This window comes from Chenopodium album, chromosome 12 (genome assembly GCF_948465745.1).
Source record: "Chenopodium album chromosome 12, dcCheAlbu1.1, whole genome shotgun sequence".
In the NCBI taxonomy this organism is placed as follows: Eukaryota; Viridiplantae; Streptophyta; class Magnoliopsida; order Caryophyllales; family Amaranthaceae; genus Chenopodium; species Chenopodium album.
Window position 1 is genome coordinate 45,746,336 of NC_137845.1, and position 19,206 is coordinate 45,765,541.

Genomic DNA, 19,206 nt, shown 5'->3' on the forward strand with positions numbered 1-19,206 from the left:
CAAAGCCTTCCATATTTTTCAAAAGCCACTTAGACCTTCCATTCACAATTTTTCTCTCTTCCCAACCAAAAATAAAAAAATAAAAATAAAAATAAACAAGATTTTTTTTTTTTTTTATTAATAATTAGATTAGAAGAGATAGAAAAAAAAAAAAAAAAAAAAAAAATGGGAAGAGCACCATGTTGTGACAAAGCAAATGTCAAGAAAGGGCCTTGGTCTCCTGAAGAAGATGCTAAACTCAAAGATTATATTGAAAAATTCGGCACTGGTGGTAATTGGATTGCCCTACCTCAAAAAGCTGGTAATTTTTCCAACTATTTTGATTATTAAATATATTAATATAATGATTGAGTTATAATTAAATTTTGTGGGTTTGATTAGGTTTAAAGAGGTGTGGGAAAAGCTGCAGATTAAGATGGCTTAATTACTTAAGACCCAATATTAAACACGGTGAATTTTCTGATGAAGAAGATAGGATAATTTGCAGCTTGTATGCTAGTATTGGAAGCAGGTTTGTACTCCACTTTTAATTTATTCACTCTTAATTATTTTTATAAAATTTTTGATGATTATTGATAGAAGTTGATAAGTTCGGGTACTCGAATTTTAGATATTCCTCTAATTATACCTCATCATCAAATAATAAGATCTAAGTAACATCTTATTCTTGAGCTTCGGCTACTTGAATTTTCGATATTTTTTAATTTATTAAACCACCTTTTGTAAATGGAGAGTGTACTAAAAAATGAAATCAACTAAAAAAGGGGAAACAAAGAGCAGATTATGGAAATCATAAAGATAAAAATCTTAGATTAGTGGATTTCATGCATGTCAAATATAATCAACTAAACTTGTACATATTTTTTATTCATAGGTTTGCTTTAGTTTCACAAAAGCAATTATGTTTTGTCCTATATTTCTTCTGGTTTATTTTATTATAATTATTATAATTACAACCATAATAATAATGGAAGAAATAAATTAGTCAAAAAAATATATTAATGAGCATCAAATATTAAATTAATGGTTTGGTCATAATTTTCTTGGTTTAATTATTGGTGTAGGTGGTCAATAATAGCAGCTCAATTACCAGGAAGGACAGACAATGATATCAAGAATTACTGGAATACCAAGCTTAAGAAGAAACTTATGGGAAACATTATCACTAATTCCCCTAATTTAAACATTATTAATCAAAAAAAATTTACTAATAATAATAATAATAATTTTTATCCTATGCTTCAAAATCATCACTACCCTTCTTCACTTTCATCTCCATCCTCCTTACTATCACACGGCGTTTCGCCGCCTTCATCGTCTTCATACCCTATCACCATGTCTTTCTCTGAAGGGTGTTCAAATGTTAACAACAACAATACCCTAATTCTCATGCAAAATTATCACCAGCATCATCAAGTAGTAAAAGACAATAGTACCCTTCTCGTATTTGGTAATGATGAAACTATTGATCGTCAACAACAGCAACCAGCTAGTTGTAGTTCTGATGGGAGTGGGAGTATTACTCAGATCACTAATAATCAAGTAAAAATCGAAGATAATCGACAAAACTACGGGGGGTTTTACTCTAATCATGTTGTTAATCATAATCAAGACGACGATCAAGCGAAGATGTTATTGATGGAAGAGCAGAAGCCATCATCGGCTGCCGCCGGTGTTACTAATGGTGTGTTATGGGGGCAAAATGGTCAAAATACGACTCCTGCTGGTGCTACAACTACTTCATTGTTAGATAATTATGGTTTAGAGGAGATCAAGCAGCTAATTAGTTCTAATTACAGCTTTGATGAAACCAAAGCAGAAGAAAAAGACATGACCAAGGTGATGTACTATTATTATTGATATCATAAATCAATATTAAATTATAAATTATTATTTTTAATTAGATTGGGTTTTATTCTTGTAATGACATGTTTTTTCTTATGGTATCCTTTATCCGTATGAAGCAGTTAGGTTGTTTCTTAATTCCGTTAATTGTTATTTACAACTTTAAATTTTTACATCTCATAAAAATACTCAAATTTGCACATAACAATTAATGAGGGTAATATTAGCTAGTGTTCTAAATTGATTGGTAATTTTTTTTTTTTTGGGTTTTTCTAAGTTATGCCTTCCAAGTTCTTCGATTTCTAAGCTGTATCCATGCATTTTCAAAATTATAAGCTGTGCCCTCCACATCACGATATTTTATCAACAATATCCTTTGGCAGCCATACTCGTTAACGAAATTTAAGTTATTTTATCAACAATGGTGTCGTGGCGTTATTAATTTGACACTTGCCCCGTTCTAATTGGTTCAACACTTTAAAAAAATTTAACAAATCAGAAAATAAAATAATAAAAAAGGTTACTGTTAACATCAAAGGTTATTGTTAATAGAAATTAGTGAGGTTGAGGACACAACTTAAAGGTTTGAAAAGACATTGACACAGCTTAGAAAATGAATAAATTTGGGGGCATAAATTAGAAAAAAAAAAAAAAAAATTTACCAAAATAATTAGTTAAAATATTTAGATATGGTCCTGTCTTCTGCAATTGGGTTCTAGTTATTTTTTTAATATTTTTTTTAACTGTCAGTTTGAAGATTTAATTTCAGTAAATGGAGTAAGAAATCAGAGAAAAGATATAACAGAGATGAGTGGATAAAAATAAATTATAGTACAACTCTGAAATTGATGGGAATATACTAGTATAAATTTTGACAGTACATGGTAAAAGAAAAAAGGAGAATTGGGATTGCTTCTGATTGCATTTCTTTTTGGGAAATGATGCATGAAATTTTTGTTGTACAGTAGCAGCAGTCTAAGTTTCAGTTCTTTCTTTCTTTATATTTTTTTTTAATTTCTCTGCAAAATTTAAACAAATTTCCATCATTATCTTCTTAGATTTCAACAATGTCAACAGTTTATATACTTGTGTGAAATAAACTTTGAACTGCTATCTTTCCTGGCCTTCTACAAAAAAAATAGAGTAAAATATATATATATATATATATATATATATATATATATATATATATATGATAATATCCCACCAAAATTTAGTAGGAGTATTCCTTTAATCATTCAATTGGAGTAATAATTTCATACGGATTTTTTTATTTATTTTTTTTATTTATTTTTTTTAATTTTTTTTATTTAAAATATACATGTACTAAATTATGCTAGTATTGGACACATATCCACATTTCTACCTCTAATTATTCCTTTATGTTTGTCGTATTTCTTTCGTATATCAATGCACTTCTTTGACCAACAACATTTACTTATAATTCTTGGGTGTAATTGAAAATTATGAAAAGTTTTGTAGCTTAGCCTTCAAGGTACAAACAATGCGTCAAGTTCAAATGATTCACAAGTAGTTCATATATATATACATATATATATATATATATATATATATATATATATATATATATATATATATATTTTAAATTTTAGAAAAAGGTTTCTTCTATTTAAAATGGCTTTTGATTCTATACTTATGTTTCATCTAGTTCCTCTTTTATCTTTTGATTTGATTTCTCCGGATTGAGTCATAAATTTATTGTTCACCTAACCTAGCTAGTAGTTAAAGCGGTGACTACTTCCTCAAGTGTCCAATACCAAGCCAGTTTTTATAAACGGAATCCGTTATACTTTTACCGTTTAACAACCACAAATATATATGTCAATGCTTTTTTTTTTTTTTGTTTGTTGTACATTGTTTAATCATTAATTTTGTCAAATAAAGAAATAAATTGGACAAAGCAGGAAAGTGATTAGTACTGTAGTTGTGTGTTTATCTGCAAATTTTTGAAGAACAATATCTTTTATTACTACGTGTTTTCGTGAGCATCTTATATTTAAATAGTATTGTTATTATATTTAAAAAAATTATGGTATAAACGTCAATCATTGAGGCTACATGTAATAAACATTACACGCATTTTGAAAATTAAGTGTCAATTAATTTGTTATAACTCAATTTTTTCCAATAAAAACCAATATAATCTTTTATTTACAGTTCAAAAGGAAGATTTTTTTCATAATTATTTCGGTCAAGATCTGACAACCCGAGCCCGAGATTCAAAAGCCCGAGCCTGAGATCCGTGAAGCTCCTATCGTCCAGATGAGAACCTACACAGAAAGCAGAGATTAGCTAACCCTAGGGTGAATGTGGGGATAACCACTCCGATGACAAAGTTAGAAAGTGTTTAAGAGAGAAGATAAGATGGTATGAAGAGAGAGAAATATATATATATATATATATATATATATATATATATATATATATATATATATATATATATATATAGAGAGAGAGAGAGAGAGAGAGAGAGAGAGAGAGAGAGAGAGAGAGAGAGAGAGAGAGAGAGAGAGAGAGAGTGTAATACATGCCCCTTTTTAAATGGTTAATCTTTCTTATTTATAATGATTTCTCCCGCCAGGTGGCTGCATACCATGCAAACCACCTTTGTGCCAAGTGTCGATTAGTCAATGCCACGTGCTCAGTTTTAAGAGGAGCTGATATGCATGACATTACATATCGGTACCGTTTTCAGTATTTTTCTCCAAAAGATTCGTATCCGTATTACCTGTATAAGCAAAGTTATCGGCACTGTAGCAGTTGTTGGCATCCTTGCACTAAACCACATCTGAGTTGGTGTACAAAATCATATGTCCTTCATAGGACGTTATGAATCAGCTAGGGTCACCTCTTTCATCATATCTGCATGTTGGCATCTTTATCTTTTCCATTGGTTGATCCAAAATATCTTGTGTGAACGGTGATGCCCTTAACTAGACAATCGTCCGAATCACCCCCTGCCTGTCATCCGGTGACCTTCTCTGTCGCTGATTTCTGGCACTAACGGCTCGGCTGGAGGATTGTACCTCTGTCTCATAAGAGGTTGCTTGTGTCCCTTGCGGCGACATTTCTCTGCGGGGTTGCCTTGGTGAATTTATCGCACGATTGAATTGACTGTCCAAATTCACAATAGGCACCCCTCCTTCCCCCCTAGCGGTTCCAGCCTCTGCTTCTTTTCTTTTCTTGCTCATAGCTGACATTACCCTCGCCGCTATTTCCAAATCTTCTGGGGTGAACTCGGCCATGGGATCTGCCGCTGTTCCAATATGTTGTTCTGGAGTTATCGGCATATTGAACTGATTCTCTTCCAGAGTGTGGGTTTCATCCACTATTTCCACCTCTGGCTGCAGTCCAAATCTAGGATTTATTATCCTACTCGTCCCATTGTTACTTCCAAGTGTCTCTTTGTTACCGGCCATGATTTCTATGTGTGAGGTCCTTAGGCGATAGAAGTAATCACTACCCCCTCCTTCTAGCGCCAAATTGTTTCGGTCAAGATCCGACAACCCGAACCCGAGATCCAAAAGCCCGAGCCTGAGATCCGTGAAGCTCCTATCGTCTAGATGAGAACCTACACAAAGAGTAGAGATTAGCTAACCCCGGGGTGAATCTGGGGATTACCACTTCGATGACAAAGTTAGAAAGTGTTTAAGAGAGAAGAGAAGACGGTATGAAGAGAGAGGAATTTATAGAGAGAGAGAGAGAGTGAAAGAGTAATAAATGCCCCCTTTTTAAATGGTTAATCTTTCTTATTTATAATGATTTCTCTCGCCAGATGGCTGGATGCCATGCAAACCACCTTTGTGCCAGGTGCCGATTAATCAATGCCACGTGCTCAGTTTTAAGAGGAGTCGATATGCATGACATTACATATCGGTACCGGGTTCAGTATTTTTCTCCAAAAAATTCGTATCCGTAGTACCTGTATAAGCAAAGTTATCGGCACTGTAGCAGTTGTCAGTATCCTCCCATACAATTTTTGTTTATAAAGTCCTGTCAAATTGAAGATATTGAGTAGCCCTAAAAGGCTCTAACTAGCAATGGAGCATTACTTTTAAGAGTCTCAGTTATCAAGGGGGGAAAAAACAAACTAATTAAAATTTAAAATTTTATTGATTTTAAATTTTAATCACACAATCATTGCATAGCTCCTTGAAAAGCCATATTTCCAAAGAGGGACAAAAATCCAGTAGAAAGATAATTTATATAATATGCATACCAACATAAATATAATCATAGAGTAGCTATCAATTCTTCCTAAATAAATAAATTCCAATGTCATCTTTATATTCCTTTAATCAAAATTTGATTTGCACTCGTGTATAATATAGTTAGTTCTTAGTTTCTGACCATATTATAATTTCCCTGTTTTTTGGTTTTAGCTAATTCCTCATGACCTGCATTTTTGTTAATTAATACGAGTATTAGTCAATAGTCTATAAGAATCTTGGCTCTTTTTTGTATTTTACCGGCCTAATTAATTAAGATTTCATTAATCCCAATTAAATAAATTAAGTTTAACGCTAATCTACCCGTATTTTGGCCATCTGTTTCATGCAAATTGTACTTATTTTAGCTCATCAGCATGTCAAACAACGGACATAGGACAATGGAATGACGTCTCTCATAATAATACATGCTATAATGATAATGATATGTAAATTTAATATAATTAAATATGACAAAACTTGTTTAAGTTTGTTTAGTATGTTGATGAAAGATGTTTAAATGTTTGATAATGAAATTTCACTTGGCGGTGTAGTGTTTGATTTGTGCGGAACAATAATAGTCAATGACTAAATAAATGTTGAGAAACAATAAAGAAGATAAACATAACACACAGGGATTTACGCAGTTCGATCAACTAGACCGACTCAATTAGTAGTAGAGATTCGGAGTATAATTTTTCTTCACTTGAATGGAGAAAATAATGTTTTCTAATGGCTTAACGGCTTTATCACAATGATAACCATTTTTCTTTTTTATAAAATAATATGTGGGAAGTACCATTTTTAGGAGAATTTGGGTTGCGATATGCTGATATATCAGTTAATATATTGGAAAATGCATAATAGCGTACATCTTAAAAACTGATTGAAAAAATTTTATAAATAAAGGAGATGTAGTATTCCTTTTAAGGTTCATATTGTAATATTTACTTCGTTCTCTTTAAGGATTATTACAGTAGGTTTCCATTTAATTTGGTGATGAGAGTTTCAAAAAAGCATCCTTTTGTTACTTAACTTGTTTGACAAACCGACTTTTTATTATTAGCCATTCTTATTGTTTTCAAAAAACATTTGTAGCTATAATAGGTAAAAGACAAATTACCAGATAAAACCCATGAACGTAAAGTAACACATTCATCTCAACATTTAAAGGTGGAGTACCATGCAAAAAGAAAGGCCATGAATTGATGTAAATCTAATTTAAAAATATTATAGATTCATAATCAAGGTTACATATTGATTAGTAATGGGATTTGATGGAGACTTTTGTGGGGTTCGAAGTGGCAAAAGGGTTATTGATTTCTAGACGAAAACATAATTTTACCAATTTATTTAAATTGTTTGACAGAAGAAAAAAGATTGGAAACATAAAATATTATAAATAAAAAAAATATTTATTGCACAGCTGATTGAAAAGAATCCGCATAAGGAACTGTTGCAAAAAGGTCCAACATATAATAATTCCTCAAAAGTAATACTATAAATTACAAACTTTTATGGCTGTCAACACACAGATTAATACTTTATTTTTTGAAAATTAATTAATAAGCGATAAATTAAAGATGATTAATATTATAAAATATAAATTAAAACTACGAATATAATAAGATTTACCTGACTGTATTTCGCCTAACATTAGAATCAACAAATGAGGTCAAATTGATTAATGTGCATATTCTGGAGGAAAATTTGATTTAAATAATTCAACCTTTGACGTATTTATTTTTAATAATCTAATCTTTTGATTATTTCACAATAATCCAAGTTTAAGGGGGTATCTTATTTTATTAGGCCAAAATGACGTTCTACCTGTTCTTCAGGTTACCTTTTTTTTTTTTTTTTTCCTTTCAATTTTTAACAACAAAAAAAATAAAGATTAAAAAAAAATCCCAAACCCCAACCACCAACCTTCCCCTTCACCTTCACCTTCCCCGACAACCCCCACCCCCTGCCGCCCATCTCCCTCCCCTCACCCCAATGCAAGTGCTCATGGACTACTTTCTTTATAGTCTTCCATTGATGATTACTTCCATAAAAATTTCCAATATAACCCAAATTCTTCTCTCCCATAACAACCAACCTTCAAGTCATTTTTCTCAAGATTCAATTTTTCAGAAAACCAACCAAGATCATTCCTTGGTTTTCCCAAATCAAGATAACAACTTTGACTTTCCAATTGAAATAAATGACCCCAATTACAAATTAAACATAAAAAAATCAATCCTGGCTTCAGATTTCTGCAAATCCCTATCTTAACCCAGAAGAGCAAAAAACACCCAAAACCTAAAAATCGACAATAAAAAAGAGGGGGGAAAGGTGAGGGATGAGGTTTCTTGGTATCGAGGGAGGGTGCGCGGGGTTTCGAGGGTGAGATACTAAGATACGCGTGGATGGGGTGGCTGGAAATTGATAAGATTTTTGGAAGGGTGGCCGGAATTTGAGAAGGGAGGGGAAAGGAACGTGGTTTGGAGGTGTTTGGGGAAGGAATGAGGAAGGGGAAGTGGTAAAGGGAGGTTGGCAGGGAAGGGGCGGCCGGAAAAGAAAGTAGGGGCGGGGAGGGGAGCTCGCCGGAAATAGAAGCGAGGCCTGAATTAATGGAGGGGTAAAGGGAAGAAGAAGAAAGGGAAAAAAGGATTTTTTTTTTTTAATTTAAGTTTTTTTTTTAAAATTAATTTTTTTAGGACAAAAGAAAACACAACATGTGGCAGGTGACCTGCTGTTTTGGGTTAGGTGACTTGTTTGGCCTAATAAAATAGAACACCCCCCAAAGCCTCGATTATTATAGAATAATCAAAAGGTTGGATTATTAAAAATAAATACGTCAAAGGTGGGATTATTAAAATCAAATTTTCCTATTCTGGATAGTGCAAGTAAATTTCACAACATTGCAAATAAAAGAGAATGTATGGAAAAGTGTTTTATTTTTTCTTTTTTATATTAGAAACGATAAAATTGTTATACAGAGTACATAATACATATGTAAAATTCTCAATATAATTAAATTTTTATGTTGTACTTCATAATTTTAGTATCTTGTCAATTCGGGTTGATGGGTGGGCTCTGGTTAAATTTCATGTCATGCTAAAAAAGATTCTCAAATAGCTTAAACCTTAATATCATTACAAATTAGGATAAATCGGTCAAATCAGGTTGAGTTAGAGTCATTCGGGTTTGATTTAGGTCCGATTCGGGTTTATCTTAATAACTTCAGGTCGAGTTATCGAGTGGGGTCAAGTTAGGGTTGACAACTTTATACAAAATTACAAATCTCTCAAGAACGATAGTGATATTTTTTAGGAAAATTGGTATATTTTAAGTCAACCTTTTGGCCATCCGCTTGTATTACATTAACCTTTGGAATATTTTTAAACATGCCATCCTTATTTTTTATATTACATATATAATTATTAAGTGATTACTAATTGATGAATAGCTAATAATTAAGATAACATAGATATCATTATGTATTGTTTTTATATAAATCAATGATATCTCATGCTAACATATTCTACATAAAAATATAGAAAGACCGGATGAAACCCGTGCGACGAATAATTTGTTCGTATTTTTTAAAATAAATATTTTTTGTATTTTTGTGATAAAATTTGTTATTTTATTCGTTGTACTTTCTGACTTTTTAAGGGCCTAAGGGCAAACTAACAATTAGGGCCCCTATAAATTTAGGCGTTTACACGATATACTAATTAGACATTCAATTAAATAAAAAAAAAACTATACTTCAATATTGTATTGAATTTAATGTGAATACATGATAGTTCAACAAACAATCACTTGAAAAAAATAGAAAAAAAAAAAAGATCATACGAACTGGAGTATCATATACATATATAGCTTGGTTTTGTTAAAAAAAAAAAGATAAAAAAAAAATTTGTAGTTAGGAAATACTCAAAATGAATAATGTTACTATATTATTAGTAAGAAATTTTACAAATATATATATATATATATATATATATATATATATATATATATATATATATATATATATATATATATATATATATATAATATATATATATTTTGAAAGAATGATTACAAATATCATTCCCTCTTTGTCTCATCATGTACTACATGGATTCTTTTTTGTTGTGTTAAAATGTTGTCTTTATCGGTTATGTTTATTCTTAAATTTTCTAATTTTATTTTACATACTTTTATAATGTATTCTTCGTTTTTAAGTGCCACAAATTGATTAATGTACTATATTATGGAACAGGAGGGTATTAAATAAGAAAATTAAAAGGCTAACAACATATTTGTATTAGAATTTAGGAAAGAAAAACTTTAAAATAAGGGAAAATTTTAAAACAAGTACAAAAAGAGAAATATGTAAAGAATTGGAAAAATAAATGATGTTTTTATAATTTTTTTTTTTAAAAAAGAAAGCTGATTAGATTAGAAAGAAGAAAATATTAAAAATAAAGAAAGAAGAAAAACAAATAAAAATTTAATTTAATATACATACCCCTAATGCTTTCTTTTATAAAAAAAAAATAAAAAAATAAAAAAACCTAAAAATTGAAACAAAAAAATGCCGTGACAAGTTTCGAACAACAAAATAACAAGGCAAACTAAACTCCACTAAATAGAGAGGTTGTTATATACATCCGGGTGTACCGTATACCCATGAGTGTTTTGTTATCATTTTGATGTTAGTTTTCATTTAATCATCAAATGAAAAACAAAAACTAACCTTAAATTAGCTGGGTGCACGGTGCACCTGGCTGTATATAACAAATTCTACACTAAATAATCTACTTAGCAATTGAACTACTTTGATTATTTATCTATCAAGTAGGAATTTTATTTTTTATAGGTTAATTAAATATTTTTCAAAGAAAACTGGGCTTCTAATCAAGGGGCCCTGGGGGACTGCTTTGGCTGCCCTAGCCTAGCTACGGATGTGCGTAGTATATCATTTATATTTTTATTTTAAAATAAATTGTGAATTTCTTCTAACAAATCATTCGTTATATATTTAGATAAAGTTCCTATTCTCAAAAGATAATTTTACATTAATTAATTTAAACTTAAAAATCTCATTTGCCAATTAATATGATCTTTGAACCTCATTATTTCTATGAGAATCATACATGGATGGAGTACTTTTGAAATAAGCTTTCTGATGATATACCATAATCTCAATTCCGTTCAAAAACAAAGGAGAAGTGAGCAAAAAACTAAATTGTTGGGTTTTGCAGTGTCCGACACCGTGCGGAAACAAAATCCGCAAAATCGGATCGCATATATAATAATTACAACACAACAAAAGACATGCAAATAAAGAAGACACAAACACATTAATAGAAGAGAGAGAGAGAAGCTCACCCTTGACGCGTGCTTCGCTCGCAACTCGAACTCGGACTTGGAAAACTTCAAGCCCTGCAAATGCAAGACCTCCAATGTCTCACACCCTCGATCACCGATCCGGCCCCTACCCCGTAACTTAGACAAGGCTAGACCAAAATTACTAGAGTTTTACGAGCTTATGGATTTCTCACACTTTGGGAGATTCCTTTTGAGTTCTACTCAAATGAGTAATCCCATTACCCAGGGTGGGTATTTATAGGAAAATGATCCCAAGAGTTTCCATCAACTTTCCATGTGGGAGAGTTGGTGAAATGATAAAGTAAGTAATTAATTTAATTCTAAATTAAATTAAATAAGCTATGCAATAGTCACCATTGTGAGGAAGGTGTGCCGATCGTTGGGGATCCTTCTCCTCTATGCCGATGGCTCTTTAAAAACCTAGGACTTTACACTTTTTAGGGTGTGTTAGGATTTGAATTCCTTACTATTTGGGAGACCTTGAATTAGTGTTGATTTTATCATTACGCTATTTTTTAAGAAACTAATAAAGAGTCGCCAATACGTTTTTGGAAAAACTCATAAACCTCGACCATGCCTTTCTCCCAAATAGGGTTCAAGCGATATTTAGCATGAATCATAAGTTTACCCATGCCCAAATTGGTCTACTTATGTTAGATATGAGTTCGGGAGCGAGGGTACTAAAATAACGTTCCCTTTAGGGGGGAATCGCTATTCTAGCTCTAGTGCGGGCTTTACGTACTAGCTCTTCCTTTTCCAAAATGTCATCACCAAACAATATATGCAACTTTATACCTAAAACTAAGTTGGTTGATTTTATTTACAAGCACCAATCACGTAGGAATTACATTGCAAAAGTCGTTATTCTTATTTAATTCAAATTCGTTAAAAGAACAATAAATAAACAATATTCGCCTTGACTTAGGTGATAAAATAACAATTAATTATTCAATTATAATCTTTGATTAACTAAAGAATACTATATGAAATTAATTAATTAAATTTTGTTTAAAGTGATCAAACAACACTAATTAATCCATTAAAGTTATTTAAACAATAAAAGAAAAGTGATTTATCTAAGTGCCCAGGAAACTAACCGTTCTTCTTTTATGCTAAATCTCCGTTTTAAATGTTTATGGACCTTCTTTATTCTTCGTACCTCTAAGGAATTCAATGGATTCAATCAGGGTTTGAAAGCATTTGGGAAGAGAGAAGAAAAGTAGTATGATAGTAAGAGGACTTGAGAGATTAGGGATTTAAGAAATTATGGTTTAGAATTCTGATTTTTCTGTGTGTTTAGGGTTAAACGAAGACCCCTATTTATAGGCATAGGAATCTAGGATTGTCGCGCTGGAGTGCCCAGCGCAACTCTTTAACTTGCGCTCAATAGGCGCGCGCAACTCTAACAGTTGAGCGTGGTGCGGTTTGCCTTATACAAAAACGCGTTTTTAAAACTTCCATAACTTTTAATTGTGAAATCGGATTAAGGCATGTAAAATATCATTGGATAGCTATGAATGCCTACTTTTTAATTCCGTTAGAATTAGGTTTTACGATGTTATGGATAAAAAGATATGGTTGTTTGAGTGCAAGGGTGCTGGTTTTAGGGCCTGGTTTAGTATTTTGATCATAACTTCGTTGTTTTAACTCATAATCGGGATTATAATATATCGTAGGACAGATCTTTGAAAGTTCTATCCATATGTATAAGCCTTGCATGGAAATTTGATTGTTTTTTGATCTGATTGGCTCGATTTTCAACAATGTAAGATCCATTGGATCTAATCATTGCATTTGACGCATTTGGGTTTGTAATTAATTAAGATTAAACATGGATGAGCACGTTTTAGGCCTAATTAGTAATCAGACAAGACTCTAAGAGAACTTGGTCTCAAATATGGGTTTTAACTTACTTCATGATGCATTTCGTAGTCCATAAACACTTCAACTTTGATCTAGCATGAAGAACGGGTTTTTGAAAAATTATCGCACTTCCTAGACAGGAGGCCAAAAGTAGGTGTCTACATCTAGCAGCCTTGCTATCCTTGCACACGTAGCCCTCTCTAGGCTAGGCCAATGCGAGGCTAGGTCTTTGTGCGCTTTACTTGACATTTGACCTATTTTGTCTTCTCGATTCATTAAATCGACTCGACGTTTGACGCTCGACTTTGACGCTTCATGCTCGAAATTTGACGTCTTAGTTCATAAAATCTCTTTGACTTATTTAATCCTTCGGATTAATTTGTCTCTTTTGTTAGGTTACACGATTAAGTGTGACCTGAAGGGTTCAATCAAGACCAAGCTGTAATATTAATTGTACATTAATCTTACTAATTGGAAGCGGCCTCCAGCTAGGAATTCCGATCAATAGATCTCACTGAATAATTAGCTTTCCTAATTATTTCCAAACCCTCTATCGGAATGATACACTTATTCGAAGGACACCATTCCTTTCAATCTTCCACTTGTCCTTCCAAACAAGTGTGCTGTTTGTGTATAGCCTATTTCCTACGTCACTTAATGCCTCTTCATGAACTATAAAGTAAGATTATTCGTCATCCTTATTACTTCTAGAAGTGTTTCTCGATTTCCGAGTTTGACTGTTAATAAGCAGATGAATTCTAAAATCCATCTGAGCATGACCATGCATTTTCATAGTCTCACTCTTCGAGAAGCCTTGTAAACAACAAAAGACGTTTTCCGTATTGTTAATAAGGGGACATTCCCAGTCTTGTATAGTTAGCTTCCCTTACTAAAAGGCCCTAGTCGTCCGAGTCTTGCCTTTATAATCCCCATGTATGGCAGACTTTTGAGAACATCAAAATGGACTAGTACTCAAACAAGAGAACTTACAATACTCATGGTTGAGGAAATAGGTTTCGATAACCATAATGAGTAATATACTTATGACGATTGTTAAATATTTTAAAGTATTCTCATAGGTCAATCTGGTATAGTTCCAACTAATACTTTTGCAAATGATTTATGACATTCTTGTCCTCGTAGCATAAAAAACAATGATTGTAGGCGTCGTTTGAAGTGCGCCTACGTTAAGCATGTGTGAATATTCTTGGCACTCATAGGATGTGGGAATTGACATATACGATTAGGGAAAAAGAAAAGTAGAGAGCCGCCAACAAGTTTTTAAGGAACTTGTAAACCATTCACGGATCATTATAAGGCAACCACGATTAAGGGACAACAATAGGCAACAACGATTGACCCGTGAAGGTTACACCCCATTCATAATCCATGGTATTACTAACTCCATATGGATCGGAACCACGAAAGGAGGATCGGGGATGATGTTATGAAGTGAGTCATGGAGTCACATTCGCCCGTATTGGCCTCTACTCGATTCTTATAGTGAAAAGCGATTACTGCGATCTTAAAGGCATACAAACAAAATATTCAATTCGCTCCAAACTATTATTATGCTAAATTGATTGAATATTAATGCAACATATAATTCTAAAATATTCGTGATCACTTTGATTTAACAACAAGATTAAAAAGGAACCTAAACCGGTTGTCCAAATTATCTTATTAGGCGTGATTTTCAATTACATATTCCCTTTAAACATGCAATATAGTGATCATAAAATATAATAAAACCAACATTTATATTGGAAGCAATTCAACAATAAATCCAACAATTAATATATGATAAACATAATAAAAATTGTTAGAAAAATAATAGAAATAAAAGGAACATGATTCCTTACTTTGTTTTTGTTTGCTTGCAACTACAAAATAATAAACGCGTTAGTAACTTCAAGGAAATTGATAAACAATAATTGAAATTAACTTAAATTAAATTAAGATTGATTTGGGGCCAAGCCTTCAAACAGTTCTACCTTTCACGCCTTGGCTTAAGAGTAGAACTACGGGTAAAGTACGGACTCCTTGGAGTGCTTAAAGGGAGTATTGTGAGAGAATAGGATAGGCTAGTGTTTAGGCTAGAGCATAGAAGAGAGAAGACAAAATTATTTGATGCCCCGAATTGAAGAAATCAGCAGGGTATTTATAGAGGAAATGAATAGGGGATTCCACAAAACCCTAGAAGTGATAAGAGCCGCGGAAAAAACCCTAATTGGGCACTGCATCACGGTGTGTGTACCGTGACGCGATACTGTCCACCGTGGCACGGTACAGAACACCGTGTCGCGGTGTACAATTTTTCCCAAAATACGTCCAAATTCATTTTTAACCTAATTCTTAATTATTAAGTTTGGTATTTTTAAATGCCGTTTCATAGTTCCGGGCTTATTTAGGTTTATTATTCATTAATCGGGCTCAATTAATAAATAATACGAAATGAATAAAAAAGAGTTCGAGCTGAAATATGAATTGGACTATGCTTTGACTAAACATTAGGATTGATCCTTTGACTATTTTGTGAGATGGGTTTGATTTAACATGGACTTTAAGCACTTTCGGGATCAAATACTCAACCCGCCCAATAATGGCGGTAAAAGGTTGTTCAACATCGAATTTGGTTTCGGGGAGATATTTTTAGGTGTCTACAGTGCTATAAATCATCTTACATATTAATATCGCGCGGTCATTAGTCGTCAAACTTTCAAATGACCTCGATTAGGGATAATTTTGATATGATATTCAACGTTCACTTAATAGGTGTTTCTTTATCTAAGACATTGTCTTGATACCCTATTTTGAATATTCTCAAATCGAACGGACTCATTATTTAATTCTAAATCACAATAAAATAGTTTGTGGAATAATTAGTAAAATTTTATTCCACCATGAAACTTTTCAACATTTCATCTTATGATAAATGGTTTTCCCCAAATGTTTTAAGAGTAATACTCTTTACAAAACATTTATAGAAATCACACCCATATCTAATATGCTTGATTTCTTTTACACAATTGTGATTTATGATTTATTGCCCAAGTGATGGCTCCCACTCATTTTTCATGATTTGAGATGTTCAAATTGACAACCTACAATCATCAATGTTCAACAACGAACTATCCATGAAAAAACTTCCTTATTATTGCCTTAAAGGCAACAATGCTCTCAACATATACTTCAGTAGACTTCCTAATGATCCTTTGTTTGGATTTTACTCCAACCGACTCACAACGATTTGGATTTTACTCTAATCATTTGTGACCATGGAAATTTACCTTAACTTTCCACACATTACATATGGATACAAGTCCATGTTGCCATTCTCCAGGTACGGCGCATTTAAGCTCGTGCTTATAAATGGCTTCCTTGTTAAGGATCTAATCCTTTGAGGTTGAGCTCGCAACAGTAATACTCAAATTATATTTATTTCCATGCATCATGAACTCATCCTCTTACTTAACCAAGTACCTTGAATGTTCTTGATTATAATCTAACGATCCATTACTTAGATTTCAAGTCGATTGGTACTTTATGTTTGTCATGCTCTAAGCATGCAAGTCATGTGACGATTCCATATTGTAGCATACATGATGGATTCAATTGCAAAACTATTCCAATTTTGATCCCACTCATGTGGCTTTTGGCTCATCTAGTTTCATTGAGTCTTGCTACATTGTTTGTTATATGATACGACTGAAAGTGTCTATTATACTCTTTCATGCTTGATATAGTATTTTCCTAGCTTATACTTAATTCAAACATTTAATTAGTTCTTATACATATGGGTCGAAAGCCTTTTCAAATCCTTCACATTTCACACGGTAAATTCCTTTACTCGTTCAAACATTTTTTTTAAGTCTATCCAATAGATCTTAATTCCCAATATGTACTAAGTATCGCCTTAGCTTGGTCCATTATTAAAAAATACTTTCAAATTAAAAAATTTAGCATTTGATAGTCATTTTACAATAGAGTTCGTAAACTTCTTGTTGGACCTTACAAAATTGACTTTTGCTCCCACTAAACTTCTTAACTAATAGAATTTCTATGTTTCTCAATAAGCCAAATTTTTTTTAACTTTGTGAGAAAACACGTTTCAATTCTTACATGCAACCCTCAATCCACTTATGGATTTCTTGAGCTTGTTTTCAAACCTAGCCTTATTTAGATTTACCAAACCCTTAGACTATATCCATAGTTTCTTCCAAAATTTCATTTTGGAAAGGCGCTTTTGATATCAATTTTGCCATATTTCATATACGAAATTATTGCTAGAATAGTCACAAAAAGACTTAAGCATTCGGATTAGTGAATAGGTTTTATTAAATCGACGCCGTGAATTTAATTGTAACCTTCTCAACTAATCTAGTTATGAATACATATACATTTCCATATTTGTTAGTTTTCTCTAGACCTGATCAAACCTCGGGCTGAATCGGGCCGATACAAATTTTTCCTGCCCGTGTATGCAGCCTGAGTTAGCCCGGGCCAGACATTGACCTAGTAAGGTGCTGCCCAAACCTGTCCCATTCGGGCCTATCAGGCTTTTCAGGCCTGGTCCATATTTTATAATTTGCATTATTTTTCTTTCAATTACTTTGTATGGAGCAGAAAATGCAAGACCAAATAGGATTATAGTGTTTTAATATTTGTAAGACAATAATGACAAACCTGAAATCATGCCCCAAATTTCCACCACCATCATCATCACATAGTGATTAAATGGTTATTTTAACTACAAAAACAGCTTCTGCCACATTGTTTTGTAAAGCGTTTGTCAAGCTTACCGTTTCACATGTTAATGATGATGATGATGATTTCATCATCTTCATGATAATAAGCCACCCCAAACAATACAAGATCTATTGTGGGTCCCAATATACTACACTTTTCCCTTAAATTTGTTGATAACTTTGAATTTTGTTTTAGTATGTATTAGCCTACTCTATTGATATGATTTTAAGAAATGGTTGTTATTGTAATTTATTTTGATGATGTACACATGTCCTATTTCAGGCCGGGCTAGGTCTGCCCACGGGCCAGATATACTGCCCAATCCCGCCCACAAAATATTCAGGCCTATACTTGCTTGCCAAAACCCGAATTTCGGGCCTAAACTTACTGCCCAAACCTGGGAAAAATCCAGGCCAGGTCAGGCTGGGCTAGACTTGATCAGGTCTAGTTTTCTCCTTGAAAACTTATTTGCATTTCATGGGTTTTTACCCTTCATGCAAATTAATCAAGTTTCAAACATGATTTTCAAACATGGAGTCTATTTCAGATTTTAGGGCCTCTAACTATTTTTGGTATTTGGATTTGTCGTAGCTTTCTTACATGATACTATTCCCTTACTATCCAATAGTAAATAAAGTACTTGTAAGTGTTAGGTTCATTTTTAACTTAATAGAAACTTTATAGGATTCAATCCAAGCCTTTAGTGAATTCTATACCTATACAGGGTAACTACATCAAACACTGAGTTTCAAGGCGCTTCTAAAGCCCTTTGACTATTTTGATCTTACTACAATACTTTTAAAGTTTTGTGAGTAATGAATGATCTTTAAGGCACTTGTAAAGTCCTTTGAGTATTCTTGATCAATTATTCTCATGAAGTCCTTCTATAGACTTTCGAGATTCTCAGTTCTAGTTTATTGCTCATCGCGATGGTCATCGAGTACATTTTCCTCCTACTTGTCGTTTTAGAAATGTGTTACTTTCCAGAAAGACACCACTTCGAGCAACAAGTACTATCTACTCATTTTGGTTGTGGAAATAATGTCCCTTGTCCCACTTGAATGCTTTACAAAGATATGTATATTGTCTTTGGTTAAAAGTTCATTGCGAAACAAACAGTTAACTCCCTCTTAAGCTTTCTTAGCCCTTT

At 32.6% G+C, this 19,206-nt stretch overlaps 1 protein-coding gene across 1 annotated transcript; it reads left to right on the plus strand.

Moving 5' to 3' along the window:
- Window positions 1–1,903, plus strand: LOC145572459 (uncharacterized). The gene is made up of 3 exons (XM_081631434.1): window positions 1–301; window positions 382–511; window positions 1,065–1,903. Exons 1-3 carry the CDS (start codon window positions 166–168, stop codon window positions 1,858–1,860), a joined length of 1,062 nt encoding a protein of 353 aa, XP_081487560.1. The 5' UTR covers window positions 1–165; the 3' UTR covers window positions 1,861–1,903.
- Window positions 1,904–19,206: the final 17,303 nt, after the last annotated feature.